We start from the raw sequence: 18,063 nt of genomic DNA, 5'->3' as shown, positions 1-18,063 counted from the left end.
ACGGAGAAACCCTGTCTCTACCAAAAATACAAAATTAGCTAGGCATGGTGGTGCATGCCTGTAATCCCAGCTACTCAGGAGGCTGAGGCAGGAGAACTGCTTGAACCCGGGAGGCGGGAAGTTGCGGTGAGCCGAGATTGTGCCATTGCACTCTAGCCTGGACAGCAAGAGCGAAACTCTATCTCAAAAACAAAAAAACATAATTATTGTTAATTTTTTAAAAATTGTATTCAGCTGTGCATGGTGGCTCATGCCTATAATCCCCACACTCTGAGAGGCTAAGGTGGGAAGATCGCTTGAGCCCAGGAGTTCAAGACCAGCCTGGGCAACATAGTGAGACCCTGTCTCTACAAAAAATAAAAAATTAGCCAGGCATTTCAATGGGTCAGAATAATTTTCTAAAAGTATTCATTTTTAAAATATGCACGATGTACTTTCAAAAAGCATTTGAAGCCTTTGGAATAAAGCCCACAAGCAACAGAACAACTTAAAAGTTCCCTCTGGGAAGATGTTTACAATATACTGGAATACATGTTACAATATCAGTTTGGAAAAGAATTATTAACATTAAAGAATCTTAAAAGCCTAATTTACTGTAAGGGTTGAGTTTAGCTGCACACACAGCCTCGTCATGAGCTAAGTCCTCATAATGCGTTCATTTTTATCCACATTTATATTTATCTTGCTCCATCCTCTCCCTGGCCCTTCAGAGAGCCACCGCTTGCCTCATTTTGCTGCTCAACGGCACCCCCATCAGAGACTGAGCAGAAAGGAAAGACTGGAAAGCCTCGAAATGCTCCTGGTGTGGCAGTTCCAGTTGTGTGTGTGCATGTCTTTGTGAGACGTGTAGTGTGTATGTGTGTTGGGGGGCAGAGGGGAATTCCTGGGTTACAGTGATGCTTAAATTTTATTCACCCATTCTTCTATACTGCTAACAGTGTAGAATCTACACACATATTCTCATTGTCTCTCTCTCTGTGTCCCCTGTGTGGTCAGCAAAGCGCTCAGACCCACCATGTGTAATAGGAAAATCTTAAAATTAGATGAAGAGTCTAATTTCCATGTTTAATTTCTTCATACAGCACTCCTTTGTGCTGTAATTCTGCCAGTGAGAATCCCATTCTTTAAGCTTTTCACAAGGTGAGATGTAAAACTGTCAGACATCTCATAGGTAAAGTTCAAAACCAAAAGCAAAAAGTGCAAGAACAATTGGTGAAACTTCTCATTCTTCCAGCTCGGTGGATTTTAAAAGGCCTTTTTATGATTGTCTGATTAAAGTTGATTGTCGGCTACAAAAATGTGTTATTACAGCCTTTTAAAATTTTAGAAAAACAAAGCACTCCAATTTTTAAGTATTTAACACAAAACTATTGTTCCCATTACTTTCTCCATAGTTCTCACCACATTCACTACCTCCAAGACTATTCACGGCCAGTCCTCACTAGTAGCAACAAACAACAGATTTGCAGCAGATTATGAAAAATGGGGCTGGCAGAAATGCTGAGGAATTTTTGAAGGTTTGGTGGAGGGAAGGGCAGTGGAGAACAGAACTGCTTTAGTTCTTTGCCTGGCTCTTAAAGTTTGTTTCAAATTGCTATGTTGCCCCAAATTATAAATTGCTTATGTAATTTAACGTGCAAAAAGTGGGTGCACTGTTTAAGAATTTTTCATTTGAGTAAATGAGCTTTCAAAGGAAAATCTCAAAGGAAAAACTTTTAAGTAACTTACTTGACTATAAACTGAGCTTTCCAGGTATTCCTAAAAAACATCTTTGACTGTAACAGGTGAAGGCTAGTCAAGTGCATTCTCGATCAAAAGAGAGAAAATCTACATGCTGAATGGAAATAGAAACCTTTTAGCTAAGAGAAAATACTTGGAATGTGTTTATTTAGCATTTTTCCCCTTTCTTTTTCTTTTGGGTAAAGCCTGGTAAGTTTATTCCAGCCTCCTCAAGAAGTGCATCAGCGATCAAACTTGAAATCTGTTCATCACTCACTCCCCAAATAAGCTGTTCAAGCAGAATGAAACCGGCCTTCCTTGCCTCCACGTATCAGTCCAGCAGCTTGTATTAAAATGCCTGGAACAAGCCGGGCGCGGTGCCTCACGACTGTAATCCCAGAACTTTGGGAGGCCAAGGAGAGCAGATCACGAGGTCAAGAGATCGAGACCATCCTGGCCAACATGGTGAAACCCCGTCTCTACTAAAAATACAAAAATTAGCCGGACGTGGTAGCGCGCGTCTATAGTCTCAGCTACTCGGGAGGCTGAGGCAGGAGAATCGCTTGAACCCGGGAGGCGGAGACTGCAGTAAGCCGAGATCGCGCCGCTGCACTCCAGCCTGGCGACACAGCGAGACTCGGTCTCAAATTTAAAAAAAAAAAAGCCTGTAACAACACTTCGCTGAATCCAGATAAACGTAAACGCTGCCGAGCACTGTAAGTTCGGTTCTGCCATAACAGGAGTGAAAAGAACGCTCCCCTTTTCCCACACTCTCTGGGTGCCCCTAAAAAGGGATACTAATAATGCCCGTAAGGGCCCATTGGGAGCAGCCAGGACTGCCGTCCCCCCCTGGCCGGTCGCTCGGCCTCAGTCTATCGCGGCTCCCGGACTGCGACTCCGACTCCCGCAGCCCGTTCGTTCGCCCCGCGCCGGTCCCTCGGGAGACCGGATCTGTGGCCCCCGGAACTCCGGCCAGAGCGGGGCCCCACCATGCAACTCTAGTGGAAAGTTCTCGTCGCATTCCAGACCAGACCTGCTACCTACGTTCCACTCGTAGGAACTTCAGGACTTGCAGCGCGCCCGGCCGAGCTCGATTTCCTCCTCTGCGGTGAAGAGGGGAGCCTGCAACGCCGACCCCGACCCGGCTTCACCACGATGCGCACCCACAAGCCAGGCTGGGTACCCTCGGGACGCTTGAGGCGCCGCGGTCAGTGGACGGTAGGTTCGCCTACGCCCCCTTCTCTGGCAGCGCAGTGGGTGGAGGGTGTTTGCAAACTTGTCCAGCAGCCAGGCGCGCCCCTGTGGACGCGCTCCCTCCCCAGAGGCCCCTGCTTCCTCCCGGGAGCCCCCACCCCCTCGCCTGGCCCCCAGCCGGGCGCACTCACCTCTACGCCAGAGCGCGGGGAGGAAGAGGCCCAGCAGCAGCGGCAGCGGGGCCGGCCCCATCCCGGGGCTGCGGATCTGTAATTTCTCTCCGGACGGATGGGCAGATGGACGTCCCGAACCTGTCCTGTCGCCGGCCAAGCGCGCCAGCGAAGCTCCCTGTCCAGGCGGCCCGGGCAGTGAGTGCCGAGTGGCGGAGCCAAGCGGCCGGCGGGAGGTGCCGAGGGCTGGAAGGGGCGGGCCGGGGGCCGAGCCGAGGCCGACCGGGGCTGGAGGAGAGGAGCGGGCAGGGGGGCGAGTCCCGGCGGGCCCAGCAGGTTGGGGTGGGAGGGGGCGGGAGGACGAGGGGGAGGAGGGGCGTAAAGGGGAAAGGGAGGGGGTTGGAGAGAAGGGGCGGGCCGAAGGCCACCGCTGGGCGGACGGCGGGGAAGGGGGCGGAGAGGAAGGGGAGGGGGCTGAGAGACCCGGAGGGAGCTGGAAAGAGAAGTGAAGGGGAGGGGTGGACTGGAGGTACACAGCAGAAGGCTCTGGCCGCTGCGCGGGTCCGGAGCCCCACACGTGTGGGTGGGAGATAGGGAAGGACAGAAGGTGGGAGAGGAGTAGAGGATGCCCGAGGCAGCCCCCAGACCCAAGAGGAGGGTCCAGAGGCGCCCCCGCATTCCAGGCTTGGCTGACACGGAAAACCCTGGCCGCGCCGCTCCCAGAGGCCGAGGCCACGGCGGCAGCGCCCCCTGCCGAGCGCTCCTCCACATCCATTCCGCCCCCTGCCGAGCGCTCCTCCACATCCATTCCGCCCCCTGCCGAGCGCTCCTCCACATCCATTCCGCCCCCTGCCGAGCGCTCCTCCACATCCATTCCGCCCCCTGCCGAGCGCTCCTCCACATCCATTCCGCTCGCCGCCGAGCGCCTCCTGGGTACCCGGCCCGAGGTGCGCGACACGGCCCTGGCGTCGAGGAGCTCACCTCCCCAGGGGGAGGGGTTCCTGGGAAAGGACGCTTTGCCGTGGCTCCGTGACGAGCCAGAGAGAGGTGACACTCAAGGAGGGAGATGAACGTGAATGACAAAGTGCAGAGCAGGAGTGGGGAGAGGGGGAACCACAGCACGTTACTCTCATGGACCTCCACAAGGTGTGCAGGGTCCAAGAGGCGGTAGCAGAGAGTGAATCGTAAGAGAAATGTAACTACTTACGCTAATAATGGCAACAGTAACTTAATTTATATACGTAGTTTCTTAAAGGTAACACTTTTAGAATGAATGTATTTTAATGTGGTCCCTTTAACAACATAACATGAGCCAAATCATGTCCCGCTCCTCAAATCTCCCTAAACCTATCAGTGGTTCCTGCTGTCTCTGCATAAGCCAAGGTTCTGCAGTGGTCTACGAGGTTCTACGTGACCTGGTCCCCTTTCCTCTTTGGCCTCATCTCCTTACGCCTCTTCAATTTACGTTGGTCTCGTCAAGCGGTCCCTTGACCCCTACACTGGCTGGACACTTCCCGTAGATTTGGCTACGGGAAGGAGACAGGCAGCCCAGATGGGTTTAGACAGGTTATTACTTACACCGACAGCAAAAGCAAAATGAGTGTGGTGTCAGCTCCATGCATCCTTAGGCCTACAAGATAACACCAAACTGGAAGGGTCAGTGTTATCCTATGGGTCTACATAATTTAACAAAAATATAAATAAATAAATAAATAAGACAACATGAGCCCTGCCGCTGAGTAGCCAAGTCTAAATTACACCAAGCAGTTTTATAGACTTCACAGGAGCCTGCCGCTGTATGCTTGGAGGGAAGCGGGCTGGGCGGTGGACGGAGGGATATGGAAAGTCCTGCAGTCAACTGAAACGTTGGAGAAGGAAGAGAAATGGCCTTGCAGCAGTCTCCCATGGGGTAGGGATAGGAAACTGCCTACCAGTGGCTCCTCACCAGGCTTACCTATCCCTGCTTTAGGGGAAATCACAGGGCAGTCCAACAAGACTTGGGTCAGACCGTGGTCATACCTTGCCTACATGGCCTCGAGAGATGTGCAAGATTGCCAAGGACACCTCGGCAGAGCTGTTCTCCTGCAATTTCCTTGCTATTGCTCACATATACCAAGCACTCCTCCGCCCAAAGGTTTGCACTGGCTGTTCTCTCTGCCTGAAATGCTCTTCCCCTAGACACACAGCTTCCCAGTTGGCTCTCCTCCAAGTCAGCTCAAATCTCACTTTCTTGTTGAGGCCTGCCGTGTACAATACTCTCCAGCTATCCACCGGTGTTTGATTTACCACCCCAAACGTAGTGGGAGTAAAATGTCAGCCATTTTATTAGATTCCTGAATTCTGTGGATCGGAGGTTTGGACAGAGCACAGGGGAAATAGGTTGTCCTTGCTCCTCCATATCTGCCTGGGACCTTAGGCTCAAATGGTTGGGGATTAGAATCATGTAAAGTAAATTATAACCTGCGGGCCTATGGCTTCTTTTTGCAAATAATCGTTATCGAAACACAGTCATTCATGTTGGTAATTGTGACAGAGATTATGTGGCCCACAAAGCCATGCAATCTGGCCCTTTAGATAAAAAGTTGGCTAACCCCGATCTCAAGGCTCATTCACTCACATAGCTGCCATCTGCACTGGGATGACTTGGGCACTAGGGCTGCAGACTAACTGGAGCACCTAAACTAGGCTTCTCCATGGTGGCCTTGGAGTAGCTGGAAGTCTTGCATGGCAGCTCAGGGCTCCAAGAGCAAGCATTCCAGTAAACAAGGAGGAAGCTTCGTGGCCTTTTATGTCCTAGCCTCGGAGGTCACATAACTCCACCCTACTCTCTTGATGGAAGCAGTCACAACCCCACCCTCATGGGGAGGAGCCATAGAGGTTCAAGCCCAACCTCTTGAAGATAGAAGTGTCAAAGAAGTTGCAGTTATGCTTTTAAAAATCTGCAAATGCCAAAATTTAGCTGAACTGAGATGTCAGCTCTACAATGTTAATTTTGTACTTGTGCGTCCAAATGATATTGCAATTTAATGTCCTAATTATTCAAGTGATCAGAGTACATGTAGGAAAATATGAGCGACAAACAAACAAACAAAAAACAACCCGGACCCCATATTACATAACTAGTTCCAAGGCTGTTGTGCAACTTCAACAAGAAGACACTTACCTGGAACCCATTCTCCAATGCCCACTGTGTCTCCTGTGTCAGCTAAGACTCTGTGCTACAAGTAGGAGCCCCTACTGTTTAATACCTAAGAAAAAGAGAGAATGTTAAAGGCCTGCTGCAGTGTTCATCTAAGGGCTAGGGAAGATTACCCCCACTGATTCAAGTGTGAAAGAGCTGTAACCAAGGTAAAGTGGCATTGTGGTCACAATCTATGTGTCAAACATGTTCAACGTATCAGTGACAGGACTTGAGGCTTCCAATTGAGGGTCCCATAGGAGCACGCCAGGCCACACACAAATGAAATGTGTGAAGACGTAGTCCTCAATGACCCTATGTCTAAACCCATACCTTGCTTCTCTTTGTCCTCTTACCCTGTCCCCTACCCCTTTCAGCTCTGTCTACAGCTATACCTGTAATTTATTTCCCCCTCCTGCCTCTAGTCTACCGTGTAGACCCCCCAGTTCACCTCCCTCAGAAATCTATCCCATCAGCTGGGTACAGTGGCTCACACCTGTAATCCCAACACTTTGGGGGGCCAAGGTGGGCAGATTACTTGAGGTCGGGAGTTCGAGACCAGCCTGGTCAACACGGTGAAACACTGTCTCTACTAAAAATACAAAAATTAGCTGGCTGTGGTGGCGCATGCCTGTAATCCCAGCTGAGGCAGGAGAATTGTTTGAACCTGGGAGGCAGAGGTTGCAGTGAGCTAAGATGGTGCCACTGCACTCCAGCCTGGGCAACAGAGAGAAAGACTCCGTCTCAAAAAAAAAAAAAAGCAATCTTCAGACCACTTTGGCACTTCGGACCACTTTGGCACTCACTCACTCAGCAGCTAGCATCCATACCACAATACTCTAGTAACAGCAGCCTGGTTTTCCTTTGGTGAACCATGCTTCCTACACTCACCTCCCTGTCCCTGGGTCTGGATGTGAGATTCTCTTTGCTGTCTTAAGACCATTATGTGTCCCTACTCTCTAGTCTCTGGCTTTGACTCTGATGTCATTAGACTAGACCAGCCCTGCTTGCTGCAGCCACGTAGAGACTCCTGAGTCTCTCCTAATTCTCTGAAGATGCAGTGCCTGCATCACGGTCACTCCCTTTACACTATCCCTGCCATGACTTTTGGTAGTTTCGGTACCTTATAAATGGCATTTCAACACCACAGCTTCTAAACCCCTTGACCTCTTGTCCTTCATTCGGTATTCTGAGCAATATATTAGAAATGTAAGTGCCAAGTTCTTAAAATTTGCTGGATAACTGGAATGGTGCCCGTAAGAAAAGTCAACTCATAATGCCAAAAATCTTGAGGGAAGTACAAGCATCTTGTAGTTTCTTGCATAACACAGACAGTGCATGGAAGAGACCCTGTTCAATGTGCTGAACAACATAATGGGAGTATAGGTTTAAGGCCTTTGGGGGCATATATTTTAGGTAATGTAAACCATTTGAAATATTGAATCAAACACACATACACAAGTGCAGTCATATAATTGCCTTTTTTTTTTTTTTTGAGACCGAATCTTGCACTGTCACCAGGCTGTTGTGCAGTGGCGTGATCTTGGCTCACTGCAACCTCCGCCTCCCAGATTCAAGCGATTCTCCTGCCTCAACCTCCCGAGTAGCTGGGACTATAGGTGTGTGCCACCACACCCAGCTAATTTTTGTATTTTTAGTAGAGACGTGGTTTCACCATGTTGGCCAGGATGGCCTCCATCTCTTGACCTCATGATCCACCTGCCTCAGCATCCCAAAGTGCTGGGATTACAGGTGTGAGCCACTGCGCCTGGCCAGTTGTATAATCATTAAGTGGAAGTTAAACGGTTTCACTGCTAAAAAATTACTGACCAGATCCAACATCTCGAGTTTGTTACAGCAAGAGGACACACTATAGCAAAAAGCAGTAAAGTAAGAATAAGCATCTCAGTCAAAGGCTATTCATGGCCAGATAGGCCAGGTGCCAGCTCCTTTGTCCTAATTTCTGTAAGGAACGTGGCAGGATGCACTTTCTCTGTTGGATCAAAAACCATTGATGTGTGCATGGAACACCTCGGAAACGGGATCCAAAATGGAGTCTCAGCTGCGGATTTTTATATTTTGCTGGTCATCGGCATAGTCTTCAGGCATAACCAGCCTCAACAGCAGAGCCCTGTGGCAGGGGTTGGAGGGGTCTTGCTGAGATCAGGTGCAAATCATTTATCTCATTGTTTTTGAAAAGCAAAGTTGATGGTAGTACAAGTTTCTCTGAAGCTCCTCAGACTGATGGTTAAAAAGCAACATTATTAATCAATATGCTTCATGCTCTTGGCCAGGGGTCATTGCCATGCAGGAACTTTAAAACAGTTCAAGCTAATTTCAGGCCTGCTGGAATTAACCCTCACAGTACAATAGCTTTTATAGTTGTTGTAAAGTGAAATAGTACAAGTAAAACACTCCATTCAGCACAGTGAACACGATACTGGAATAAAGTATTTCCTTTAGTGGTTTCTTGGAGTGTCTTTCAAGATAATCCATCCAATAGGCTGAAAAACTCATTGGAAGTAAAATCTCACTCTCATCCCATTGGAAATGGGGCAGCACCATTTAAAGATGCTCCTCATTGTGTTGAACAAGGTACAGAAGGCCAATTGTTGAGCTTTTATAGTTGGTGGGTAAGTGACAACCCATTTAGCATCCTGGAAGAGGCATAAGAAGTGTATCTAAGTGTTACAGTTTGTTAGAAAAATGAGCTAGGGCCAGGTGCGGTGGCTCACGCCTGTAATCCCAGCAGTTTGGGAGGCCAAGGCGGGCAGACCATGAGATCAGGAGATGGAGACCATCCTGGCTAACGTGGCGAAACCCCATCTCCACTAAAAATACCAAAAAAATTAGCCAGGCGTGGTGGCACATGCCTGTAGTCCCAGCTATTCAGGAGGCTGAGACAGGAGAATTGCTTGAACCTGGGAAGCGAAGGTTTCAGTGAACCAAGATGGCACCACTGCACTCCGGCTGGGGTGACAGAGCGAGACTCCGTCTCAAAAAAAAAAAGAAAAATGAGCTAGTGGGCTAGGCATGGTGGCTAATGCCTGTAATCCCAGAACTTTGGGAGGCCAAGGAGGGCAGATCACCTGAGGTCAGGAGTTAGAGACCAGCCTAGCTAACATGGTGAAACCCTGTATCTACTAAAAAAAATTAAAAAAATTAGCTGGGCATGGTGGTGCATGCCTGTAGTCCTAGCTACTCGGGAGGCTGAGGCAGGAGAATCACTTGAACCTGGGAGGTGAGGTTGCAGTGGGCTGAGATCACACCACTGCACTCCATCCTGGACCACAGAGCAAGACTCTATCTCAAAAAAAAAAAAAAAAAATGAGATAGTGTATTTTTTCACTGTGCTGAGAAGTACAATGGAAGTTGCCTTGTCTGGCACTTGTGTCTGTTATGGAATTGAGAGTTCTGTCATGATACTTCCTTTAACATGCTCAACCACATACTAGGAGGCCAAGAGCCCAGTTTTTGAAATTGTTGGGGTGTAATGATGGAGAACCTAGGACATTTCATTCCATGTGCTGAACAACAGACTGGAAATACTAGTATCCAGCTTATGTAATTTGTTGGGGGGAGGTTGGGGAGGCAAAGTCAGGTTGTGTGTTTAAAAGGCTCAAATCACCACAATCAACTGCATATGGGAAGTACAATTATTAGAGCATGTAGAGGCTGCATTTCGAGAGGTGAACAATAAAGTGGAAGGATCAGTGTCTAGCCCTTATAGCTTTTGGAAACTTGAGATAGTATAGGTACAAAACTCCTTTCACTATGCTGAACAATATCTATGATGTGCAAATGTTTAAACATTAGGGTTCACTGGGGCACTGAAATGATGCTTAGAGGGGTCTCAAGTCAGCATAAAGTCATACTGGAAATACAAAGTCTAGCACTTGAAGATTGAGGGAAAGTGAGATGGTGGATGTAGGCTGGGCACAGTGGCTCATGCCTGTAATCCCAGCACTATGGGAGGCTGAGGCAGGCAGATGCTTGAGCCCAGGAGTTCGAGACCAGCCCAGGCAACATGGTGAAACTCCGTCTCTACAAAAAATACAAAAATTAGCCAGGCATGGTGGTGCATACCTGTGGTCCCAGCTACTCAGGAGGCTGAGATGGGAGGATCGCTTGAGCCCAGGAGGTCGAGGTTGCAGTGAGCCAAGATTGTGCCACTGTACTCCAGCCTGGGTAATAAAGCGAGACTCTGTCTTTAAAAAAAAAACAAAAAGAGAGAGAGATGGCTGCTGAGACCAGCTCGGTCATGGAGACCACAACCCAGTGGGGCTAGAGGAATTAAAGACACACACACAGAAATATAGGGTGTGGAGTGGGAAATCAGGGGCCTCACAGCCTTTGGAGCTGAGAGCCCCGAACAGAGTTTGACCCACATATTTATTGACAGCAAGCCAGTGATAAGCATTATTTCTATAGATTATAAATTAACTAAAAGTATTCCTTATGGGAAACAAAGGGATGCCTCGAAATAAAGGGATGGGCTCTGGCTACTTATCTGCAGCATGAACATGTCCTTAAGGCACAGATAGCTCACGCTATTGTTTGTGGTTTAAGTAAGTAGTTTTCTGCCCTGGGTGGGTCAGGTGTGTTCCTTGCCCTCATTCCGGTAAACCTACAACCTTCCAGCGTGGGCGTCAAGGCCATCATGAGCATGTCACCATGCTGCAGAGATTTTGTTTGTGGCTAGTTTTGGGACCAGTTTATGGCCAGATTTTGGGGCCTGTTCCCAAGAGATGGCAGATGTAGAAGACTCCATTCAGCATGCTGAAGAACATACCAGAAGCACAGAGGTCTAGGTTTTGTAGTTTATTGGGAAACTGCACTTATAATTTATTGGGAAACCACATAATGCCTGTAAGCAACTCCATTTAGTTTCTTGAGCAAAATACAGTAGTCTAAGTGCTTTGTCTTTGTAGTTTTAGAGGAGTTGAGATGGCGCATACAAAAGGATTCCATTCTACCTGCCAAAACCATCTTGGAAATAAGTTTCTTGTTCTTATAGTTTGTTGGAGAAATGGAGATGTTACACATAAGAGATTCCATTTGCTGTACAACACACTGAAATTAGAGGTCTGGCTCTTGTCATTTCCTGGGAATGGCTGGTGATTTGGTGATCTGTCAGGTGGCAGACAACAGGAAATCAACTGATAATAATTTTTTTTTTTTTTTGAGACAGAGTCTTGCTCTGCCCAGGCTGGAGTGCAGTGGCAAGATCTCAGCTCACTGCAACCTCTGCCATGTGGGTTCAAACGATACTTCTGTCTCAGTCTCCCGAGTAGCTGGGACTACAGGCACGAGCCACTATGTCCGGCTAAATTTTTGTATTTTTAGTAGAGACGCGGTTTCACCATGTTGGCTAGGCTGGTCTCGAACTCCTAATCTCTGGTGATCTGCCACCTCGGTCTCCCAAAATGCTGGGATTACAGGCATGAGCCAATGCACTGAGCTCAATAATGACTTTTTTTTTTTTTTTTTTTTGAGACGGAGTCTCCTCTGTCACCCAGGCTGGAGTGCAGTGGTGCGATCTTGGCTCACTGCAAGCTCCTGGCATTCTTTATGGTATTTCTCTTGTTTGCTTGCCACTAGGAGCACAATTATGTCAAAGAAAGAAAGAAAGGAGAAAAGGAAGGCAGGAAGGAAGGGAGGAAGGGGAAAAAATTAAAAAAAAAAAATGTGTGTGCATGATGGAGCTGCTGCTAGATTGGTGAGTTTTTGAGTTCTGAATTTCCTTTGGACCTGTGGCTGAAGTTGTAAAACCTAAGCTTGTGGTTGTTTTTGTGTGTAAAAATTAAAAATAAAAAGCCTTTTCCCTTCCTCATAAAAGCAAGGTATAGTAATTAATCTTTTATAATATCTTGTGTGTAACTCTTTCTGTCTGTTTCTCAACTTTGGAGACAGATAGGTCACAAACCTATATGTGCCATCTAGGGGTATCTAGTGTAGACACACAGAATTTTTTTGTTTTTGTTTTGAGACGAAGTCTCGCTCTTGTCCCCCAGGCTAGAGTGCAATGGCATCATCTCAGCCCACTGCAACCTCTGCCTCCTGGGTTCAAGCAATTCTCCTGCCTCAGCCTCCTGAGTAGCTGGGATTACAGGCGCCTGCCACCGTGCCTGGCTAATTTTTTTTTTTGTATTTTTGGTAGAGATGGGGATTTCACCATGTTGGCCAGGCTGGTTGCAAACTCCTGACCTCAGGTGATCCACCCGCCTTGGCCTCCCAAAGTGCTGGGATTACAGGTGTGAACCACTGTGCCCGGCCTTTTTTTTTTTTTTTTTTCTTTTAATCACAGTTCTTAACAAACTTCCATAAATACCCAAAAAGGGAAAAGAAATTTGAGAATATGAAAGAGGTTAATAAATAGCCAAATATGTCAACCATTGAAAGGACACCTATTTTTTTTTTAGATTAAACCACTGATTTGCAACTTTTATTGAAATAAATGTCATTTGTTAAAAACAAGGTTAATTTTGTAACTTGATCTCAACTTGTTTTTTTAATAGCAGTTAAATTTTTACATAAAACATTGCAAAACTTCAACTAAAGGCCGGGCGTGGTGGCTCATGCCTGTAATCTCAGCACTTTGGGAGGCTGAGATGGGCAGATCACGAGGTCAGGAGATCAAGACCATCCTGGCTAACATGGTGAAACCCCGTCTCTACTAAAAATACAAAAAATTAGCCAGGCGTGGTGGTGGGTACCTGTAGTCCCAGCTACTTGGGAGGCTGAGGCAGGAGAATGCGTGAACCCGGGAGGCAGTGCTTGCAGTGAGCTGAGATCGCGCCACTGCACTCCAGCCTGGGAGACAGAGCGAGACTCCGTCTCAAAAAAAAAAAAACAAAAAAAAACCTTCAACTAAAGAACAAATAAAACATTCAGACACAAGTTGACACTTTAAAAATTCTATAGATTTCAACAAATAATGAATGACTGTATATTAATTTATATTAGTCCTGTGGTCAGAATACATTTTCCAGTTAAAACATTTTTAATACATCTTCTGTACGGCACGGATAGCTTCTAGTGGGAATTAGTGTATAGTCTGTTCTTGATGAAGACAACACTAGACAGATGTTGCCTGATATCTGGACAATGCTGAATGTGACAAAACCAGCGAGATGAGACGCATTAAGATATTTCTTCTTTTCTTGAACTGTCAGGTCAACTATAAAGCGATGAAGTCCATAGTACAATAGGATATCTGCAAAGGTAGTTATATCCTATAAGGTAGACTTTATCTTCAAGATATGAAATAAGATCCTTCAACAGGGTGTGGGCTGGGCATGGTGGCTCACGCCTGTAATCCCAGCACTTTGGGAGGCTGAGGTGGGCGGATCACAAGGTCAGGAGATCGAGACCATCCTGGCTAACATGGTGAAACCCTGTCTCTAATAAAAAAAATACAAAAAAGTTAGCCGGGCGTTGTTGGCGGGCGCCTGTAGTCCCAGCTATTCGGGAGGCTGAGGCAGGAGAATGGCGTGAACCCAGGAGGCAGAGCTTGCAGTGAGCAGAGATAGCGCCACTGTACTCCAGCCTGGGTGACAGAGCGAGACTCCGTCTCAAAAAACAAAAACAAAAACAAAAAAACAGTGTGTGGCTATCATTTTTACTGGAGTGACTCTGTATTGTAACCATTGCTGAACTATTGCTTTTTCTTCTGCAGTACTCCCTAGCAAATATCCTTTGTTAGCTTGCTTGACTAGATGAGCTGCTATAGTAGTCAATCCTCTTAGACTTGGACCATTGTTTGTTTGAAGAACCGGAATCTGTCACTCGTCCTGAGCACTTTATTTATTATTCCCCTTACTCAGTCCCAGGGACTTCTCTAGTAGTGACAACTTGGCGGCTGCCGCCATCTTCTGGCGGTAGCTCGTGGAAGAGACCAACGTTTAACTTTTTGAGAACCTGTCAAACTGTTTTACCAAGCGGCTGCACCATTTTACATTCCTATCAATTATGTACAAGGGGTCAAATAACTCCAAATCTTCATAAACACTTGTTATTGTCTGTCTTTTTGATTATAGCTATCCTACTGGGTGTGAAGTGGTTTTGGCTTACATTTCCCTAATGACTAATGATGTTGGTCATCTTTTATCGTCCTTTTTGGCCACTTATATAATATATTTTTGGCAAAATGTCTGTTCAAATCCTCTGCCCATTTTTAGACTGGGTTGTCTTTTTATGTTGAGTTGTAAGACTTCTTCACATATTCTGGATAACAGACTCTTATCAGATTATTTGCAAATCTTTTCTCCCATTCTGTGAGTTGTCTTTTCACTTTCTTGACAATACCTTTGAAGCACAAAATTTAAAACTTTTCTCCAACTTATCAATTTTTTTCCTAGGTTCCTTGTGCTTTAGGTACCATATTTAAGACATCATTGCCTAATCCAAGGTTATGAAGATTTACAGCTATGTTTTCTTCTAAGTGTATAGCTTTACTCTTTTTTTTTTTTTTTTTTTTTTGAGACGAAGTCTCGTTCTTTTACCCCAGGCTGGAGTGCAATGGCGTGATCTCGACTCATTGCAACCGCCGCTTCCCAGGTTCAAGTGATTCTCCTGTCTCAGCCTCCTGAGTAGCTGGGATTACAGGCGCCTGCCACCACGCCTGGCTATTTTATTTATTTATTTATTTATTGTATTTTTAGTAGAGATGGGGTTTCACCATGTTGGCCAGGCTGGTCTTGAACTCCTGACCTCAGGTGATCCGCCTGCCTTGGTCTCCCAAAGTGCTGGGATTACAGGTGTGAGCCACCGCGCCCGGCAGCTTTACTCTCATATCTGGGTCTTTGATGCACTTTAATTTTTGTATATGGTGTGTAGTATGAATCAAGATTCATTTTTTCCATCTGAATATACAAATATTGCAACACTAACTGTTGAAAAGATGCTTCCCTCCTTCATTTGCTTTTGCAAGTTTGTAAAACAACAACAAAATCAACTGGCCTCACTCTGTAACTGAGGGCTGCACATATTGTCTTCCTTCCAAAGAGTACAATATGGAAAGTGGGGAAATGTAACATCATAGTAGAGAAATCTGACAAACACTATCTCAGTTAGGTGATCAAGGTTGACATCAGCAGTGATAAGTGATACTGTTGATAAGTACCTTTGATATGCTGTGATGAAAATGACACTTTATGATCTTCCTTCCTGAAATTCATATCCCCAGGCTAATCATGAAGAAACATCAGACAAATTTCAGTTAAGGGATATTCTACAAACTAATGCAGTGGCTTGCACCTGGAGTCCCATCTGCTTGGGGGGTTGAAGCAGGAGGACTGCTTGAGCACAGGAGTTCAAGGCTGCAGTGAGCTGTGTTTGTGCCAATGCACTCTAGCCTAGGCAACACAGCAAGACTCTCTTAAAAAAAAACTGAATAAAGTATGAATTTTAATTACTAATAATGTGTTGATATTTCATTAGTTTTAACAAATGTACTATACTAATGTAAAATACTAATAATAGGGAAACTGGATGTAGAAACTGGGTATAGGGTATGTGGGAAATTTTTGGACTATCTGCAGTTTTTCTGTAAATCTAAACTTTTTTTTAATTATTATACTTAAAGTTTTAGGGTACATGTGCACAATGTGCAGGTTAGTTACATATGTATACATGTGCCATGCTGGTGTGCTGCACCCATTAACTCCTCATTTAGAATTAGGTATATCTCCTAAAGCTATCCCTCCCCCCTCCCCCAACCCCACAACAGTCCCCAGAGTGTGATGTTCCCCTTCCTGGGTCCATGTGTTCTCATTGTTCAATTCCCACCTATGAGTGAGAATATGCGGTGTTTGGTTTTTTGTTCTTGCGATAGTTTACTGAGAATGATAATTTCCAATTTCATCCATGTCCCTACAAAGGACATGAACTCATCATTTTTTATGGCTGCATAGTATTCCATGGTGTATATGTGCCACATTTTCTTAATCCAGTCTATCATTGTTGGACATTCGGGTTGGTTCCAAGTCTTTGCTATTGTGAATAGTGCCGCAATAAACATATGTGTGCATGTGTCTTTATAGCAGCATGATTTACAGTCCTTTGGGTATATACCCAGTAATGGGATGGCTGGGTCAAATGGTATTTCTAGTTCTAGATCCCTGAGGAATCGCCACACTGACTTCCACAAGGGTTGAACTAGTTTACAGTCCCACCAACAGTGTAAAAGTGTTCCTATTTCTCCACATCCTCTCCAGCACCTGTTGTTTCCTGACTTTTTAATGATTGCCATTCTAACTGGTGTGAGATGGTATCTCACTGTGGTTTTGATTTGCATGTCTCTGATGGCCAGTGATGGTGAGCATTTTTTCATGTGTTTTTTGGCTGCATAAATGTCTTCTTTTGAGAAGTGTCTGTTCACATCCTTTGCCCACTTTTTGATGGGGTTGTTTGTTTTTTTCTTGTAAATTTGTTTGAGTTCATTGTAGATTCTGGGTATTAGCCCTTTGTCAGATGAGTAGGTTGCGAAAATTTTCTCCCATTTTGTAGGTTGCCTGTTCACTCTGATGGTAGTTTCTTTTGCTGTGCAGAAGCTCTTTAGTTTAATTAGATCCCATTTGTCAATTTTGGCTTTTGTTGCCATTGCTTTTGGTGTTTTAGACATGAAGTCCTTGCCCATGCCTATGTCCTGAATGGTAACGCCTAGGTTTTCTTTTAGGGTTTTTATGGTTTTAGGTCTAATATTTAAGTCTTTAATCCATCTTGAATTAATTTTTGTATAAGGTGTAAGAAGGGATCCAATTTCAGCTTTCTACATATGGCTAGCCAGTTTTCCCAGCACCATTTATTAAATAGGGAATCCTTTCCCCATTGCTTGTTTTTCTCAGGTTTGTCAAAGATCAGATGGTTGTAGATATGCAGCGTTATTTCTGAGGGCTCTGTTCTGTTCCATTGATCTATATCTCTGTTTTGGTACCAGTACCATGCTGTTTTGGTTACTGTAGCCTTGTAGTATAGTTTGAAGTCAGGTAGTGTGATGCCTCCAGCTTTGTTCTTTTGGCTTAGGATTGACTTGGCAATGTGGGCTCTTTTTTGGTTCCATGTGAACTTTAAAGTAGTTTTTTCCAATTCTGTGAAGAAAGTCATTGGTAGCTTGATGGGGATGGCATTGAATCTATAAATTACCTTGGGCAGTATGGCCATTTTCACAATATTGATTCTTTCTATCCATGAGCATGGAATGTTCTTCCATTTGTTTGTATCCTCTTTTATTTCATTGAGCAGTGGTTTGTAGTTCTCCTTGAAGAGGTCCTTCACGTCCCTTGCAAGTTGGATTCCTAGGTATTTTATTCTCTTTGAAGCAATTGTGAATGGGAGTTCACTCATGATTTGGCTCTCTGTTTGTCTGTTATTGGTGTATAAGAATGCTTGTGATTTTTGTACATCGATTTTGTATCCTAAGACTTTGCTGAAGTTGCTTATCAGCTTAAGGAGATTTTGGGCTGAGACAATGGGGTTTTCTAGATATACAATCATGTCATCTGCAAACAGGGACAATTTGACTTCCTCTTTTCCTAATTGAATACCCTTTATTTCCTTCTCCTGACTAATTGCCCTGGCCAGAACTTCCAACACTATGTGGAATAGGAGTGGTGAGAGAGGGCATCCCTGTCTTGTGCCAGTTTTCAAAGGGAATGCTTCCAGTTTTTGCCCATTCAGTATGATATTGGCTGTGGGTTTGTCATAGATAGCTCTTATTCTTTTGAGATATGTCCCATCAATACCTAATTTATTGAGAGTTTTTAGCATGAAGAGTTGTTGAATTTTGTCAAAGACCTTTTC

At 45.5% G+C, this 18,063-nt stretch overlaps 1 protein-coding gene and 1 pseudogene across 14 annotated transcripts in view; both read right to left on the bottom strand.

Annotated features, from left to right (window-relative positions):
- The window catches only part of LOC117979235 (WW domain-binding protein 11-like), a 268,867-nt gene extending 263,593 nt beyond the window's left edge, over positions 1-5,274 (bottom strand). For 7 of the 14 annotated variants that reach the window (XM_063594547.1, XM_063594549.1, XM_063594548.1 and 4 more), the window contains exon 1: positions 3,105-5,270. In XM_063594547.1, coding sequence (XP_063450617.1) covers positions 3,105-3,990 — 886 coding nt within the window. In that variant the 5' untranslated portion in view covers positions 3,991-5,270. Of the gene's footprint in view, positions 1-3,104 lie in introns of all 14 variants that reach the window. The other 7 variants (XM_055107459.2, XM_055107457.2, XM_055107458.2 and 4 more) reach the window with 5 other exon arrangements.
- Positions 5,275-8,673: 3,399 nt separating this feature from the next.
- LOC117979025 (eukaryotic translation elongation factor 1 epsilon-1-like) lies at positions 8,674-15,089 on the bottom strand (annotated as a pseudogene).
- Between the last annotated feature and the right edge of the window lie 2,974 nt (positions 15,090-18,063).

Source organism: Pan paniscus, chromosome 12 (assembly GCF_029289425.2).
Source record: "Pan paniscus chromosome 12, NHGRI_mPanPan1-v2.0_pri, whole genome shotgun sequence".
Classification (NCBI taxonomy): Eukaryota; Metazoa; Chordata; class Mammalia; order Primates; family Hominidae; genus Pan; species Pan paniscus.
This window is presented reverse-complemented; position numbering and strand designations above follow the sequence as displayed.